Here is an 18,084-nt window from a genome sequence, read left to right as displayed (position 1 = left end):
TTGGGGTCTACCAGACATTGTTCACTTATGCGATACATTTCTGAGTTATTCCCAGTTCTGAACTACGGCAAAACCACTTTGAACATTCACGTACAGATTTCTGCATGGATTCACGCTTTCCTCTCTCTTGGTTAAAGACCTAGGAGTAGCATGGCTAGATCATAGCGTAAGGCATATATTTAACTCTCCAAAAAAACACCAGACTATTCTGCAAAGTGGTTATACCATTTCACAACTCCCTGCACAGTGCACAAGGGTCCCAGGGCCTCCATGTTCTCACCGATACATGGTGTGGCCAATTTCAAATGCTTTCCATTCTGATGGTGCCTCGCTGTGCTTGCCATTGGGGTTTCCCTCATAGCAAACGGTGCTGAACAACTTTCATGTGCTTATTTGCCCTTCAAATGTATACTTTGATAAAAGGTCTGCTTCTCTTTTGCCAATTTTTTTAGTTAGATTGTTAGTTCTCTTACTAACTTTTGGGAATTCTTTGTATCTTCTGCATGTAAGTTGTTTTGTTTTGTTTACATTTTTTATTTAAATTTTTTAAGTAATGTCTCCACCCAACATGGGGCTTGAACTCATGACCTTGAGATCAAGAGTCGCATGCTCTTCCCACTTAGCCAGCCAGGTGCCCTGAATATAAATTCTTGATATCAGGTACATACTTTACATATACTTTCTCCCAATCTGTGCCTTCTTCTGTCATTCTCCTGTTATGTCTTCCGAAGAGTAGTTTTAATTTTGATGATGTTTAATAAATTTTTTCTCATGGGGCGCCTGCCTGGGTGGCTCAGTGGGTTAAAGCCTCTGCCTTCAGCTCAGGTCATGATCTCAGGGTCTGGGATTGAGCCCCACATCGGGCTCTCTGCTTGGCGGGGAGCCTGCTTCCCTTCCTCTCTTTCTCTGCCTGCCTCTCTGCCTACTTGTGATCTCTGTCTGTCAAATAAATAAATAAATAAAAAGTCTTAAAAAAAAAAAATGGGTGCCTGGGTGACTCAAGTTGGTTAGGCGACTGCCTTTAGCTCATGTCATGATCCTGGAGGCCTAGGATCGAGTCCCACATCCGGCTCCCTGCTCAGCAGGGAGTCTGCTTCTCCCACTGACCTCTCTCCTCTCATTTTCTCTCTCTCTCTCCCTCTCAAATAAAATCTTTTCTAAAAAATTAAAATATAAAACATTTTTGTCCAGGGGCGCCTGGGTGGCTCAGTGGTTAAGCCGCTGCCTTCGGCTCAGGTCATGATCCCAGGGTCCTGGGATCGAGCCCCGCGTCAGGCTCTCTGCTCCGCAGGGAGCCTGCTTCCCCCTCTCTCTCTGCCTGCCTCTCTGCCTACTTGTGATCTCTCTCTGTCAAATAAATAAATAAAATCTTAAAAAAAAAAAAAAAAAAACATTTTTGTCCAACCAAAGTCACAAAGATTTTTCTCCCACATTTTCCTTTATAAGTTTTACGTTCCACATTTAGTTACAGGATTTTTAGTTGATTTTTGCATATGATGTGAAATATGACTCAAAATCATCATTTTGTACATGAATCATTCGAATACCATTCGTGAAAAGGAAAATATGACTCAAAATCATTATTTTGTCCATCCAATCATTCCAACACCATTTGTGAAAAGGACTACCCCTTTCTCCACTATACTGCTTTTGCAGCTTTGTTGGAAGCCAGCATTCTAGATATGCACAGGTCTGTTTCTGGACTTGATTCTGTTCCATTATTCTGTTTTTCTCTCTTTACCCCAACACTGCCCAGTCACGGTCGCTTTAGCATTAAGTAAGTTTTGACTTGAGTGTCAGCTCTCCCAGATCTAACTCCCAGAAAGCTATTCTTTCTCAAAGTCTAACCAGCACTGACACATGCCTGAGTGGACGGACGGGCAAGTCAGTCTCAATCCTACTTGGCCAACACCCAAATCCCTAATCACGGGTGTGGAAAATACCCTAAGAAGTGACCAGCGCTGCCACTGTCTTCCAGGAAACAAAATGCAGCTGAATCATCGTGGATCACTTTCTTCAACCCCTCTCGTCTGTGAGAGATCATAAATGCCAGAGAAGAGCAGATGAGGTAGGTCAAGGTCTTCATACCAGCTGCTGTTAACAAATATAATAACACAGACTAAGGGTGCTTCGACATAGAAATGTATTACTCACAGTTCTGGAGGCTGGCAGCCCCAGATGAGGGCATGGCAGAGCCAGTGCCTGGCGAGGGCCTGCTTCCTGGTTTGCAGATGGCCCCCTGTCTCTCACGGTACCCTCATGCAGCAGAGAGCCATGACAAGCGTCTCACTCTCCCCACAAGACCACTAATCCCAGACATGAGGGCTCCACCTTCATGACCTAATCATCTCCCAAAGGCCTCACCTCCTAATCCCATCATAATGGGGGTTAGGATTTCAAGATGAATTTTGGGGGGACACACACACTCTGTCCACAACAGTAGCGAAAACACTGGACACTACACATAACCTCCCTGGGGGATCTTCTCAGGCCTCATCAAACCTGACACAAATGGCTAGATGCCAAATACTGGGGGCAACTGGGTGGCTCAGTCGAAGCCTCTGCCTTCGGCTTAGGTCATGATCTCGTGGTCCCAGGATCGACCCCCATGTCAGGTCCCTTGTTCAGTGGGGAGTCTGCTTCTCCCTCTTACTCTCCCTCTGTGCTCCCCGCCACCAAATAAACAAATAAAATCTTTTAAAAAAATGACAAACACTGTAGTACAGTTGACCCTTGAATAACATAGGTTTGAAATGCGTGGGTCCACTTATAGGTGGGTTTTTTTACATATATAAATACGACACAATACTATAAGTGTATTTTCTCTTATGATTTTCTTAATAACATTTTTTTTCTCTGCCTTACTTGCAGTAAGAATACAGTATACAGTACAATCAACAAAATAGACATTAATCGACTGTTTATGCTCTCAGTATTACTGATTAAGTTCTGGGGCAGTGAAAAGTGATGTGTGGATTTTTGAAGCATGGGGGGGGTGGTGCCCTAAAACCCGTGTTGCTCAAGAGTCAACCGTGCTAATAAAAGCCAAATAAACGGAGCCAAAGGCTACCATAGTGATACAATCTCATCAACAAACAGAATTAGATGTAAAGTAAGTATTATGGAAGTTATGAGAAGCTTATCCATAGGGGCGAGACCAAAGAAAATTCATCATATTCTTTGGGTATTTAGTGGGAAAAATGTATCAAAATGCCCTATGGCTACTTCTGTTACTGAAGCTACTTCTGTTTCCACTGAGATGGGGCAGCCTCCCAAGTCAGAAAACTCTACCACACTGACTGCCCTTCTCCAGCCAACCGCCACAGAAATCAGCTACACCACTCCTGACACAGCAAAGGTTAAGCAGGGGGTCTACCCTTCCTCCCCTGCCAGGCTATAATGATGAGCCCCGAACCCTCCAATGGGGTGGTTTAAGAGAAGGCCAAGTAGAGAGCTGGGACTTTCATCCCTACCGAGCCGTAATGATCCCCCACCCACCATGGTCAGTGCAGACTGAACCCTGGACTTGCAACCCCACTCAGCAGTAGAAGGTGCCTTTCCCTCTCCCCTCTGAGGTGGTATCAGGGGAGGCCTCGTGGAGTCAGGACTCTCACCAGCCCCGTGGTGACACGGCCGCTCCCCACGTGGTGTCAGCAGAGAATTCACAGGGAGTGGTACTCCCACATCCACCTACTTGTGGGTGTTTGATCTGATCCTCACTACAAAACTACAGTAATCAAAACTGTGGTACTGACATTCAGACAGCAGAACAGATCTGAATCTAGAAATAAACACAAACATCAATGGCCAACTGACTTGGGATGAGAATACCAAAGCCATTCAAAGGGGCTAAGCACAGTCTTTTCAAAAAATGGTGTTGGATGGCCAGATAATCACGTGGGAAACAAAGAAGCTGGGACCCAACACCTCCCTCCATATATAAAAATGAACTCAACATGGATCAACCATCTAAGCATAACAGCTAAAACTAAACCACTGGGAGAAAACGCAGGGGCAAAACTTAATAACCTTGGATTTAGCAATGGCCTCTTAAATAGGATATCAGAAGCAAAAGCAGTAACATAGCTAACCCGGACTTCATAAAAATTAAAAACTTTTGTGTGTCGAGGGACACTGTTAAGACAGGTAAAAGAGGGAAACCTGGGTGGCTTAGATGGTTAAGCATCTGCCTTTGGGTGAGGTCATGATCCCAGGGTCCTACGATGGAGTCCCGCTGAGCAGGGAGCCTGCTTCTCCCTCTGCCTGCCGCTCCTCCTGCTTGTGCTCTCTCACGCTCTAACAAATAACTAAAATTAAACAACAACAACCACCACCACCACCATACAGGTAATGATCCCAGGGTTCTGGGATCAAGCCCCACATCAGGCTCTCTGCTCAGTGAGGAGCCTGCTTCCTCCTCTCTCTCTCTCTCTCTATCTGCCTCTCTGCCTACTTGAGGTCTCTGTCAAATAAAAAAAAAAGAAAAAAAAAAGATAACCTACAGAATGGGGTAAAATATTTGCAAATCCTCTATCCAATAAGGGCCTAGTACCCAGAATACATAAAGAACTCCTACAACTCAACCACAAAAAGGCAAACAACCCAGTTAAAAAATGTGTGAAAGACTTGAACAGACATTTCTCCAAAGATATACCAATGGCTAATGAGCACACGAAAAGACGCTCAACATCCTTCATCGTTAGAGAAGCACAAATCAAAACCACAGTGAAGGACCACTGTACACCCACTAGGATGGCCATAATAACAACAATAATATTAATAAAAGCGAAAATACATGTTGGTAAGGATGTGGAGAGACTGGAACCCTTGTACATCCCTGAAGAGAATGTGAAATGGTACCCGGTTCAGCAGTCCCTCCAAAATGTAAGCATAGAATTACCATATACTGAGCACTTCCGACCCTTGGTACACATCCATGAGAAATGAAAACATACATCAACATAGCAACTTGTACATAAATGTTCACAACAGTATTCTTTGTAACAGTCAAAAGGTGGAGACAACCCAAATGTCCTTCAATACATGAACAGATAAACAGTATGGTCTATCCCAACTGTGGGGATTTTTCAGCTGTAAAATGGAATGACTGATTGTGGATGAACCTGGAAAGCAGGAGGCTATGTGAAAGAAACCACACCCAAAAGGCCACATATAACATGGCTTCATTTATATGAAACGTCCAGGACAGGCAAATCCACAGAGACAGACAGCAGATTCATGGTTGGCAGGGGCTGGGGAGAGAGGGTCACGGGCAGTGTTTCTTAATGGGTATGGAGTGTTCCTCTGGAGTGATAAAACAGCTCTGAAACCTAAGAGAGGCCGTGCCTGCAGAACATTGTGAAGGCACTAACTGCCAACAGACTGCAGGCTTTAAAATGATTAATTATACCTTCTGTGATTTTCACCTTAACGGCAAGTGAAAGCACGTGTATCAGAGAAAAACAAATTACTACATTAAAACTGATCCAGCATGGGGTGCATGGGTGGCTCAGTGGGTTAAGCCTCTGCCTTCAGCTCAGGTCATGATCTCAGGGTTCTAGGATTGAGCCCTGCATGGGGCTCTCTGCTTAGCAGGGAGCCTGCTTCCACCTCTCTCTCTGCCTGCCTCTGCCTACTTATGATCTCTGTCTGTCAAATAAATAAATAAAATATTTAAAAAAAAAAATTGATCCAACACAATGCCCAGAGAAGCATCTGGAAGTTTTAGATTCTAAAACAAGTCATGGATTACAACTTCATCAAATAGACGATACAAAACTCCACAGACTGAGCTTCTTGAAGGACGTATGGTATGGGCACAGCCTCGGCTGCACTGGACACAGCAACTTCATGGTTTTATCTCAAATGCTGGCCTAATTTATTTAATCTCCTAAATGTCCTTCGTCATTTATAACAGAAAACTACGTATTATAATATCTTTTAAATCACTGGCTTACTGTCTGCAAACTCTCCCTCATTCTTCAATATTAACAGTCCGTGGGGCCCAGGATAGTTGTTTCTATGTTTGCTTATGCTCTCCAGTGGTGCACAGGGATCCAGCTAGCAAAGGCATTCAATCGTGGGACATGATTTTCAGAGCATTTTTAGGGGTGCCTGGGTGGCTCAGTCCATTAAGTATCTGACTCTTGATTTCAGCTCAGGTCATGATCGCAGGATCATGAGATCAAGTCCCGGGTCAGGCTTTGTGCTGGGCGTGAACCCTGCTTACAAGTCTCTTTCTCTCTCCCCCACGACAACCTCTCCCTGTCTAAAAAAAAAAAAAAAAAGAAGAAAAGGGGGAGTTTTTTTAGGAAAAAGATTTTCTCCCTACATTTGCTTTTGCTCTCTCCCTTCCCAACAAAGTGGCTTCTCCAGAAAACTTGAGTAAATGAAATCCTATCAATCCCTAACCACTTTAAATATTCTTACTGATTCATTGGTCACTCCAGGTTACCTGTAACTCTCAGAACTGCCCTATTTGTATGCCTCAGGGTGTTTTTGTTCTGTAAAATGTCACTTTTTAACACATACCAGTAAGTGGCCTCTTGGCTGGCTATAATTCTGTTAATAAATTACTGAGTTCTTGTAATAAAAAGAAAAAAACAACTACACAGTATATTCACTGGTACTGTAAACACCATAGGTTTTAAACACCCTGGAGCTGAAGGTCCACCAGTGACCGCCAATCTGGAAATGAGAGAAGCACTTGGTCAGGCTTCCCGACACCTGGGTGTCTTTGAGCACAGATTAGGATTGAGGAAAAAAAAAAAAAAAAAGGAGGAAAATTAATCATCATTTTAAAAATGGAGTCAGCAGATGATCTTTTAAACTATTAGCCCATAGAATAAAAACAAGAGATACCACTGGGAACCACTAAGGTAGAATCCAGAGCATCTGGGATCCAATCGGGGATGTGATTCTCCACACAGACCCGAGGGGTAGCCTTGAGCTCCCACCTACCTCTTGGCCGAGGCTGGAGATTTGGCCACAATCACCGCATTCCTGTAATCCGGGATCTGTGACAGACAAGAGGTCAGGGATTACTCCCATGTCTCCATGAGGCTATTCATAACAACATCCGTCAGTCAATAAAAAGGAACATTCCAGGGATGCCTGGGTGGCTCAGTTGGTTGGGCAGCTGCCTTTGGCTCGGGTCATGATCCCAGTGTCCTGGGATCGAGTCCTACATCGGGCTCCTTGCTCCGCAGGGAGCCTGCTTCTCCCTCTGACTCTGCCTTCCACTCTGTCTACCTGTGCTCGCTCTCGCTCACTCACTCTGACAGATAAATAAATAAAATCTTTAAAAAAAAAAAAAAAAAAAGGAACATTCCAGGACTCAAAAATGTCATCTGGCCACTTGAAAGTTTTCCAAAAAGAGAAAAAAGTTCAAAGTAAATTTCCCCTTCAGAAAACGAAGAAACCCCTACCTAGGAAAAAGTATTATCAGGGTATGAGCCACAGAGACTGAAGACAAAAAGAGTAGGGCTCGTTGTCAATTAGCTCGTATCTGTATCAGCAAATGCTGATGATGAGGGTATAAAGACATTTTTATCAAGTCAACAGAAGGTGCTCTCGTGAACCCATAGCATGGGATTTCCCAGTGCCAGGATGGTACCCATCCAATGTGAATCCAAGGTAACCGTCCAATTCCAAATCAGTGCCATCCATACAAAGGAGTACTGGGTCTCAGTCACGGCATACTAAAGAAACCAATTTGTTAAAGGATAATTGCAAAGGTGGGATTTTATACAGGTATGAAGAACCCTTAAGAAAACAACTAAAATGTCAGTCTACTTTGGAGTCTTTTCCTGTTCAACATGTGAAGTGATCTGTGCTAGTAATGATCGTAACAGAAGATATACCCATTAGCAACTTCTAAGAGTTGAGAAGACAGAACTCTTTTTAAAGCTGTTCCAGTCCGGTGTTCCTGACTTCATCCTGGCCATATTTTCCAATTATATTCTTAAAATTTGAACATGTCACTAAATTATAGGATTTCCTTCAAAATACCCTGGCCACTTTTTTTCTCACAATTAGGCTAGATCAATGATTTTCCACGTAACCATTAATAGCATTCAGCACCTCATACAATGCCTTGCACATGGGAAGTACTAAATAATACTTAGTGAATGAACAAAAAACTGATTCATCTAAGCAGTGGATACATCGAATGGACACATACATCTAATACAGGAGCCTCCAGCATAGCCACATGGATTGGACGTCTTTATGGGAGAACCTAATACATCCAGGGCTATCAGGGAATAAAGTAGCAAAACATATTTTCATTTAGGCACTTTTCCTATTTTTGCTGGAAGTCTTTCTAAACTGTTTTACAGACTTGTCTCACCAAATATCACCAAACAGCACCAAACCCAGTCAAGAGAAGTAACAACGAAGGAACAGTTAATAAAGCAAATAAAAGGAGGCTTTAAAAGAAAGGACTCTTTGGGGTGCCTGGGTGGTGTTGCTGGGTGAGTGTTCGACTCTTGGTTTCAGCTCAGGTTGTGAGATCGAGTTCCGCATTGTCTCTGCACTGAGCACAGAGTCAGTCTGCTTGAGTTTCTCTCTCCTTTTCCCTCTGCCCCTCCCACCATGCTCTGTCTCTAAAAATAAATAAATAAATCTTAAAAAAAAGAAAGAAAGAAAGAAAGAGGGGCGCTTGGGTGGCTCAGTGGGTTAAGCCTCTGCGTGCAGCTCAGGTCATGATCCCAGCGTCCTGGGATTGAGCCCCGCATCGGGCTCTCTGCTCAGCGGGGAGCTGGCTTCCCTCTCTCTCTCTCTGCCTGCCTCTCTGCCTACTTGTGCTCTCTCTCTGTCAAATAAATAAAATCTTTAAAAAAATAAAAATGTTCAACATCTAACAGCTCCCAAAGGAAAGATAAGAAAACAGAAGGGATGAGACACTCAAATTATAGGGGGGAAAAAAAACCGCCCAGAGAATGAAAGGGCCCCAGTGAGTAACTCCTGAGATGAATGAAAACAAGACCTAACCTAGACACATCATGCTGCAATTTCAAAACCACGGCAGAAAAATGAAACATGACTTTAGATGGGGGGAAATTCCTGCCTGCCCCCCCCCCCGAAAACACACACGATATGCTCCATCATACTAGAAATTGAGAAAGGAAAAAATTCAAATACCATAGTACTGTTTCGGTCTTTCAATTTGCAAAATGAAGAGCACAGGGAAACAGACAGTATCCTGTATACTGTGAGCGAGAGTAGACACTCTTACAGCCCCTTCCGAGAACTACAATTCGCGCTTTTGTTAAAATACTAGATTTTCAGGGGTGCCTGGGTAGCTCAGTGGGTTAAGTCTCTGCCTTCAGCTCATGATCCCAGGGTCCTGGGATCGAGCCCCGCATGGGGGGGGGGGTCTCTGCTCAGCGGGGAGCCTGCTTCCCTCTCTCTCTGCCTGCCTCTCTGCCTACTTGTGATCTCCATTAAATAAATAAATAAATAAATAATTTTTTTAAAAATACTAGATTTTCAGAAAATTGCCATTTTGCAAAATCTTTTAAAGTATTTTAATACTTTTTAAACACATACTTTTCAATCAAGCAATTCCACCTCCTAATATTTTTTCAGAAAAACACTCGCATAAGTAATCAGAGAGGTAAGTACAAGAATTTTCAATGCATTTCTGCTTAAGATAATTTCTTTTAAGTAATCTCTACACCTAACATAGGGTTCGAACTCACAATCCGAGATCAAGAGTTACATGCTCTACCCAATGAGCCAGGCAGGTGCTCCTTATGATAAATTTTTAAAATACAGTATTTCACTTAAAAGAGCGAAAAATTATGGGGCGCCTATGTGGCTCAGGTGGCTAAGGTCACGATCCTGGGGTCCTGGGATCGAGCCCCGTGTCGGGCTCCCTGCTCAGTGGGGAGCCTGCTTCTCCTTCTGGCTCTCCCCACACTTGTGTTCTCTCTCTCTCAAATAAACAAATTTTTAAAAGAGAGTGAAAGATTAAAACAACCTAATATCCAGTCAAGAGGAAAATGGTTCAGGGGCTCCTAGGTGGCTCAGTGGGTTAAGCCTCTGCCTTCGGCTCAGGTCATGATCTCAGGGTCCTGGGATCAAGCCCCGCTTAGGGCTCTCTGCTCAGCAGGGAGCCTGCTTCCCCCTCTCTTTCTGGCTACCTCTCTGCCTACTTGTGATCTCTCTCTGTCAAATAAATAAATAAAATCTTCAAAAAAAAAATGAGGAAAATGGTTGAAAAAATTGTAGCTCATTTAAACACACAGCTATATAAACTTAAATTAATTAAACTTAAAGATGATTTGGCTCTCCATTCACACTAGCCACAGGTGACGAGTGGCTACCATACTGGACAGCTGCTAGAACATTTTCATGATCACAGAAAGTTCTACTGGACATCACTGATCTAAACGGAGGACCAGTATGCAGCAATTAGAAACAAAGCAAGAAACCTACATATCTTCGCATGGAAAGACCTCCACATACCAGCACAGCAAAGAAAAGAAGCTGCAGAAAAGCAAACACTACAGCAACTGTCTTTTCAAAAAAAAAAAAAACAACACCCACAAATCAGGAGCATCTGGCTGTCTCAGTGGGTAGAGCACTCGACTCCTGATCTCCGGGTCGTAACTTCGAGCCCCAGACTGGGGACAGAGCTTACTTTAAAAAAAAAAACAAAAAACACAAAAAACCATCATCAACATCTATAACCATATAGACAAGGAGGCAAATACAAAGAGAAAGGTCTGAGAAGACACACGACACAAAGCAAGCTGGAAACAAGGGTTACCCCTGCAGAGGGGCCCAGGACCAGGCTGGGGGGGTTCAGGGAAGCCAGGGCTTTACCACTATTGTCAGAATTATTACAGACACACAAGTGTGTCCCTATACTGCCACTGTCAATGGGAAGTTTCATTTTTCACTTGTTTAAAGATGACTCTTACCGTCGCAGAGGGGAGAACACACCACATATCGTGGAAGCCCAGCTTCCTAATTCTAGTAATCATCCCCTGCAGGGCCACCATGGAACCAAAAAGTATCAAACTGCTTTACACACCATGTTCCCTTGCTGTACACCCCTACTCCTGTCCCTGCTTTCTCAGTCCCCGCCGTCTCTCGTTTCCATGCGGCCAGTGGCTTGATACAAAGACACTTAGAAGAATGCAGAGGGGAAAAAAAACAAAAGCAACTCAAGAATCAGAAACAAGATAACTCGGGACGCCTGGGTGGCTCAGTCGGTTGAGCCGCTGCCTTCAGCTCGGATCACGATACCAGGGTCCTGGGATCGAGTCCCACATCGGGCTCCTTGCTCAGCAGGGAGCCTGCTTCTCTCTCTACCTCTGCCTGCCATTCTGCCTCCTCGTATGCTCCCTTTCTCTCTCTGACAAATAAACAAAATCTTTAAAAAAAAAAAAAAAGAGAAACAAGATAACTCTAGGAGCTCCTATTTTAAAAAATGAATGGCATGGGATCTCTACATACACCATAGAAATATAATTGTAGCCCCCTCTTCATCATTTCCTTTATTATTTTTTAAAGATTTTATTTATTTATTTGACAGAAAGAGCACAAGTAGGCAGAGCGGCAGACAGAGGGAGAGGGAGAAGGCTCTCCACTGAGCAGAGAGCCCAATGTGGGGCTCGATCCCAAGACCCCGGGATCATGACCTGACCTGAAGGCAACCGCCCAACCGACTGAGCCACCCAGGCGCCCCTCATCATTTTCTTTAAAAATCCTGGTGCAGGGGCGCCTGGGTGGCTCAGTGGGTTCAACATCTGCTTTCAGCTCAGTTCGTGATCTCCAGGTCCTGGGACTGAGCCCCTCTACACCTTCCCCATCCTGTCCCTGCCCCCTGACTTATGTGCTCTCTCTCTTCCTCTCAAATAAATAAATAAATCTTTAAAAAAAAAAAAATCCTGGTGCAGACCAGCGATTTCTAGGATTGTCACTGTGATACGTAGTCATTTTTTAAAAACACTGCCCTGTACTTAATCAATGCCCAGACACGCACACCACCGTGCAACTGAGGTCAGGAGAAACTGCCAACCTCCCAGGAGAGAGCAGCAAAGCCACCAGGCCGTGAGCATCTAATTATCTAGACTTTCCTTCCAGCTGTGCCAGAAAGCACAGAAATGCCACAGACAACTCAAGAGAAACAGAGTGTGAGCTGTCAAATCGGAAGATGTGAGCGTCACTCTTGCAGAACAAGATCACTAAGTGACACGAAGGCGCTGTGTCATACTATAACCCGTAGTGTCTTCTCTCCTGACGATGTGAATAACGCCAACCTCCACTGGCAGCATCTTCCATTCAGGACGGTAGGCCCTACTAAAGCAAGTACATGGCAGAAGGCAAAGCAAATGAAAGTCCTTTAGAACAGTGAGCTCCCATATAATAGTTCAGTTCTGATAGCCTGTTCTAATTTATGAATAAAGGACAAAGAATCTTAAAACTACAACATCTGCCGTTATCACTGCCAACTTGCCATCAAAAACAAAGAACCATTTTCCTTGCTTGCTGAACCCCAATTGAGGTATGAGGGAGAGTTCGACCCTGAGAGTTCAATCCTTTCCAACAGGGAAGCCTCAAATGGGACTTTTCGAGTGGAAGGCAGCCTTGCACAGAGGTAGAAGCCTACAGAAAGGGGCCACGGCTGGGGCTGCTGGAGCCCAGTCTCTGGACCAGCGCCAGGGGAGCCATAGCCCAGACTCAGCCAGCCAACAGGTGCCTCCCATTTGTCAACACACAAGGCGCCTGGTACCGTGACCGGACGCGTCCTAGAAACTCACAAGATGCAATCATTAGTCTATAAAAGTCTACGCCAACTGCTCCATTTTCCAAAACTGGATAGTTCTCTGGACCATGCTCTCCCACATACCCAAGTCTCATCCTCTGGTGCTTCTTTCTGGCCAGATCCCATTTTCCTGCCCCAACAACACACTTACTGTTGTTCTCCGATCCTTTCTCTATTGGGGATCCTACTCAGTTAAATTCCACTCTATATTGTTTTCCGAACTTTTTATAGCTTGTATGTTTCTCATGTATAACTTTAAAAAGAGAAAAAACAGACTACGGCTCTTTCAAAAATACTTCAATTCTTTTTTACCACTCAGGGCCAAGGTTAACTATTGGAGGACAGATATGCAGACCCATGGAATGGAACTGACAGACCAGAAATAAATACAAACATCTATGGCCATTTTTTTTTTTTTAAACAAGGCCATTCAATGTTGAAATAGTCTTTTCAACAAGAACCACTAGATATCTAGAACCACTAGGTATTACAGGCTAAAGAACGAAGAAGACCCCTGCCTCACACCATATACAAAAATTAACTCCCGATGGGTCAACCTAAATATGAGCAAAAACTGTAAGACTCTCAGAAGAAAACACAGAGGTCAATCTTAACGACTTTGGATTTGATGGTGTTTTCTTAGAGCAAAAGCATGAGTAATAAAAGGAAAAAAAAAAACAGGTAAGCTGGACTTCCTCGAAGTTAAAACCTTTAGGGCATCAAAGGACAGTATCTATCAAGAAAGTAAAAAGACCAACTACAGAACGGTGGGAAATATTTGTAAATCATGTATCTGGTAAGACTAGTGTCCGGTATATATAAAGAACTCCTACAACTCAATAAAAAAGACAAACAGACCAATGAAAAAATGGGCAAAGGATCTGAACATCTACCTGCGGCTCTTGATCTCACAGTCGTGAGTTCGAGCCCCACGATGGGTATAGAGATTACTTAAATAAAAAATTTTTTAAAAACACACAAAGAAGACATACAAATGGTCGATAAATACATGAAAAGATGCTCAACATCATTAGTCTTTAGGGGAATACAAAGCAAAACCACAAGGGGATACCACTTGAAAACCACCAGAATGGCTATAATAAAAAAATAAATGTCAGTAAGGATATGAAGAAGTTGAAAATCTTATACACTCCTGATTGGAATGTAAATGCTACAGCCACCCTGAAAAACAGTTTGGCAGTTTCTTAAAATATTAAATGCAGAATTACCATGTAATCAAGTAATTCTAATCATAGTATATGTCTAAGAAATGAAAGATACATCCACAATAAGAGCATAAGTCCATTTAGAAACCTGTATATGAATGTGCAAAGTGCACTGTTCATAACACGACCCAAATGTTCATCAGTACATGAGTGGATAAGCAGTGGTACATACATATACTGGAATATTATTCAGCTGTCAAAAAGAATGTGGTCCTGACTCCTGTCACCATGTTGATAAGCCTCAAAGGCATTAAGCTAAGTAAATGAAACCGAACACAAAGGCTGAATATTGCATGATCCCCTGTATGGGAAATGTCCAACACAGGCAAATCCAGAGCCAGAAAGCACATGAGTGGCTGCCAGGGAAATGGAGGGGAGGCAGGAATGGGGAGTGATTACTTAACAAGTACAGGGTGTTCTCCTGGAGTGACAAAGCGTTGGAACTAGACGGGGGGAGCTGTACAACACTGCACGTATTAAATATCACTGAACTGTTTGTCTTAAACTGTTTAACTGTATGTTACATGGGTTTTACCCCCACAGGAAAAAAAAATTGACTATGTCTGCTCATCAAGACTCCCTAAGGCAAACTACAGGCTGCAAACGGAGAGATCCATGAGACCAATACTAACAAATGGCTAGAATCCAGACTAAAAACCAGGATGCCTGCAGCTCAGAAAAGAAGCACACACACAAAACCAGTGAGGAACAAACAGAAGTGCATTCGGGGCCTTTTCCCAGAACAGGAAATATGCGGAGATGCTCAACTTCTTACATCATCCAAGATCCATCCAACGCAGTGACACCAAGACACCACGCCAGAGCCAATCAGCTGGCAAAAATCGTCAATTCTGGTAATGAAAGTGTTGACACAGGATGGACCCACAGACCATCTTGTTTCACGGCTGCCGGGAAGGTAAGCGGCATAACTGCTTCAGGGAAAATCCATCACTCCCAGCCATGCCTCCCAGCTATGCTCCACTGGGGCTACGACGGTGACACACGTCTGCTGACATCCCACGGGAGACACGGACAAGAGCGCCTGCAGAAGCACGATCACAACAGCAAAAACCTCACAAATACCGGGATAAAGCTGCAAGGTGAGTATTTCTCAGCAGTCAGAACTGGGACACACAACACGGCTTACTAAGGGCACCTCAGGTGAAAAACTCCCCCCAAATTACACATTTTGAGTCGTTGTTTATAAAGGGTTTTTTTTTTTTTTTAAAGATTTTGTGTTTATTTATTTATTTGACAGAGAGAGATCACAAGTAGGCAGAGAGGCAGGCAGAGAAAGAGAGAAGGAAACAGGCTCCCTGATGAGCAGAGAGCCTGATGCGAGACTCGATCCCAGGACGTTAAGATCATGACCTGAGCCGAAGGCAGCGGCTTAACCCACTGAGCCACGTAGGTGCCCCCATTTTTTATAAAGTTGAAAAATATATATTGTGTGTGTTTTTGTCTTTGAATGGTAGCTCTACATGGATATACATGTAAGATAAGACCATATACAAAGGAAATTGAGAGGACGACGAAACGAGATTCAGGACAGTGGCTCCCTTGGGTGGGAGGTGGCAGGGGGGATACGACAGAAAAGGACCACACAAGTGGACAGTGGTTATGACGCATCTAGTGTTCTTGCTGGGCAGGGGGGTCACAGATGCTGACCACTACAGACAGACAGACAGAGAGACAGAGCAATGGATAAGCAAACAAGGGCCAGATCCATGCATGGACCAAGGATGAGGGCTACATGTCATGACCACAACTAGTCCAATTCTAGGTACCTGAAGCCCCAAGGAAAACGCAGCAATTTTAAGAGCTTAGCAAAAGAAATAAATTGCAGATTGAGAATTTTTAAATACACTGAATTACACTTAGTGAAGTAAATAGTACCTTATTATTATTTTTTTAAGATTTTGTTTCTTTGAGAGAGGGAGAGAGAGAGGGAGAAGCAGACTCCCTGCTGAGCAGGGAGCCCAACACAGAGCTTGATCCCAGGACCCTGAGATCATGACCTGAGCTGAAGGCAGGTGACCAACTGAGCCACCCAGGCCCCCAGGAAATAGTACTTTAAGCAGAATACACCAAGTTTTACTCCTTTGCAGACAGCCCAAGGAAATGGAACTGTATCTTTGCGATCTTAAACAGGATGTTAAAATGCAGAAGTCTCAGCTAGCTCACCTCTTCTTGAATATACTGCAGTAAGAAGGGAGAAGCTCTTAAATTATCAACAGGAATATTGAAGAAGCCCTGAATTTCCTTCTGGTGTAAATCCATAGTAATGAGATGAGTGAGACCTTTGGAAACAAAGCAGACACAAACACATGAACAGCTCAATAACCAGCCGCAGTGTATAGTATAAACTAAACAAATATGATACAATATATAACAGCTACTAAAAAATTGCTCTGGCATCAAGAAGACTCAGTCTCTTTATTTCTCTGATTTCTGAGTTCGAGGAGACTGTGAGAGAACAGAAAATATGTATAGTGGTCTCTGCCCCCTGGTTCCTGACACAGGGCTCCTGGAACCCATGTAAATTCCTAAGGGATAAGAGTGCTCAAAAGTTTCCATTAGGATCTTTTGTTCTGATGAGGTGACTCCTGGTGGCCTCTTGGATGCAGAGGCCAAGGAAGACCAAGCTGTGATTAGAAGCTTGGAATTCTCCCATTCTCCAGAGGTGGGGGCAGAGTGGCTAGGAACGGAGTCAATAATTGAGAAAGCAGAGGCTTCGGGGAGCAGCCAGGTGGGAGAGGAACAGGTGGGGATGCTGGGAGACTGGTGCCTGTTGAGAGATAATGGGCCCCACATCCTGTTACCCTCTTATCTCTTCCATCTGGACGTCTGTACTCTTTATCACATGCTTTTACGATAAAGAGGCCAACAGTAAGTGAACGGTTCTCCTGAGTTCTGTGAGCTGCTCTGGCAAATGAATCAAATGTGAGGAGTGGGTCCTGGGGACCTCTGATTTGCAGCACATTAGTCAGAGACACAGGCAACAACTTGGCCTTGCAGTTGGCATGGGGGAAGGGGAGGTCAGTCTTGTGGGACTGAGCCCCTAATCTGTGGGATCTGACACCATCTCTAGGACTGAGCCCTTAATTTGTGGAATCTGACGCTCTCTCTGGAATTTAAACTATAAAAAACCTAGCTGGTATTCTCATGGAGTATTGCTAAGTGTAGGGCAAAACCTCTCCACACTTGGTGACCGAAGTGTCAGAAGTAACATCTTCTGTGTGTGAGTAGAAGAGACACATGGGATGTGAATGGGCTTTTTCCTACTCAGAAGGGAAGAACTGGTGGTTTTCTTTTTTCACACCAATTTAGAGTCTTAAAATAGCAAAGATAACAGTAATGAAAAAATGTCTCTGATAATCTATTAGAGCAAATTACACCTCCTTGAGATTTCCTTAGTAGGCACAGCAAAGCCATATTAAGACAAATACTGATCTTAAGATATGAAAACAAACCGCAGAGGCCTGTCTCTGGAGAAAAGGAAGACCCTTCACCCCCACCGGCTCTTTAAAGGATAGGATCACCAGATCATAAAGGATATGTTCACCAGAAAAGTTAAGGAAAATCTAATTGAAAAAGTTTCAGAAAAGCAAAACTTGCCCAAAAGAGCAGGGAAGTCAACCAGGTGGCCCAGCCAGGATCAAGGCCTGAAGAGCAGAGCAGAATCTTTCTGGAAGGTTCGGTGAGCTAGCCTGCTCCCTTCAGCCAGCTTTTAAAACTCTGAAGACTGACTTTTTCAACAGCTTATACTGTTGAGGTGGCTGGGGCTTGGGTTCCATCAAATTTGGGTATATGGGTTTTCTTTCTTTTTTTTTTTTTTCCCCTCTTTGGAATGCTACAGTAGAACTTTTATTCCGCAGTGTTTAAATGCAATGCTATGGGGGCTGTCTTGTCCCTTCCTCTCTGTGCCAGTGCTCTGGGTTATGTGGCCTCTAGACACACACACACAAGGTAACAAGTTCAAAGCTTATTTAGAATTAAGGGGGAGACACTCAGGATGTGACCTGAAAATGCGTAACACACATACAGTTTGCAATATAAGCCAATCTGTCCTGGGAA

General features: G+C 43.7%; 1 protein-coding gene across 3 annotated transcripts in view; it reads right to left on the bottom strand.

Moving 5' to 3' along the window:
• Positions 1-18,084, bottom strand: part of PRPSAP2 (phosphoribosyl pyrophosphate synthetase associated protein 2) — a 49,087-nt gene that overhangs the window by 17,698 nt on the left and 13,305 nt on the right. For all 3 annotated transcript variants that reach the window (XM_004776547.3, XM_004776544.3, XM_004776540.3), the window contains 2 exons: positions 16,192-16,307; positions 6,961-7,016 (listed from right to left, as the gene is read on the bottom strand). In XM_004776547.3, the coding sequence (XP_004776604.1) occupies positions 6,961-7,016; positions 16,192-16,307 (172 nt within the window). The remainder of the gene's footprint in view (positions 1-6,960; positions 7,017-16,191; positions 16,308-18,084) is intronic.

This window comes from Mustela putorius, unplaced genomic scaffold (genome assembly GCF_011764305.1).
Source record: "Mustela putorius furo isolate JIRA1106 unplaced genomic scaffold, ASM1176430v1.1 tig00000731_pilon_pilon_pilon, whole genome shotgun sequence".
Taxonomy (NCBI): domain Eukaryota; kingdom Metazoa; phylum Chordata; class Mammalia; order Carnivora; family Mustelidae; genus Mustela; species Mustela putorius.
The sequence above is the reverse complement of the archived record's forward strand: the minus strand, read 5'-3'. Positions and strand labels throughout refer to the sequence as shown.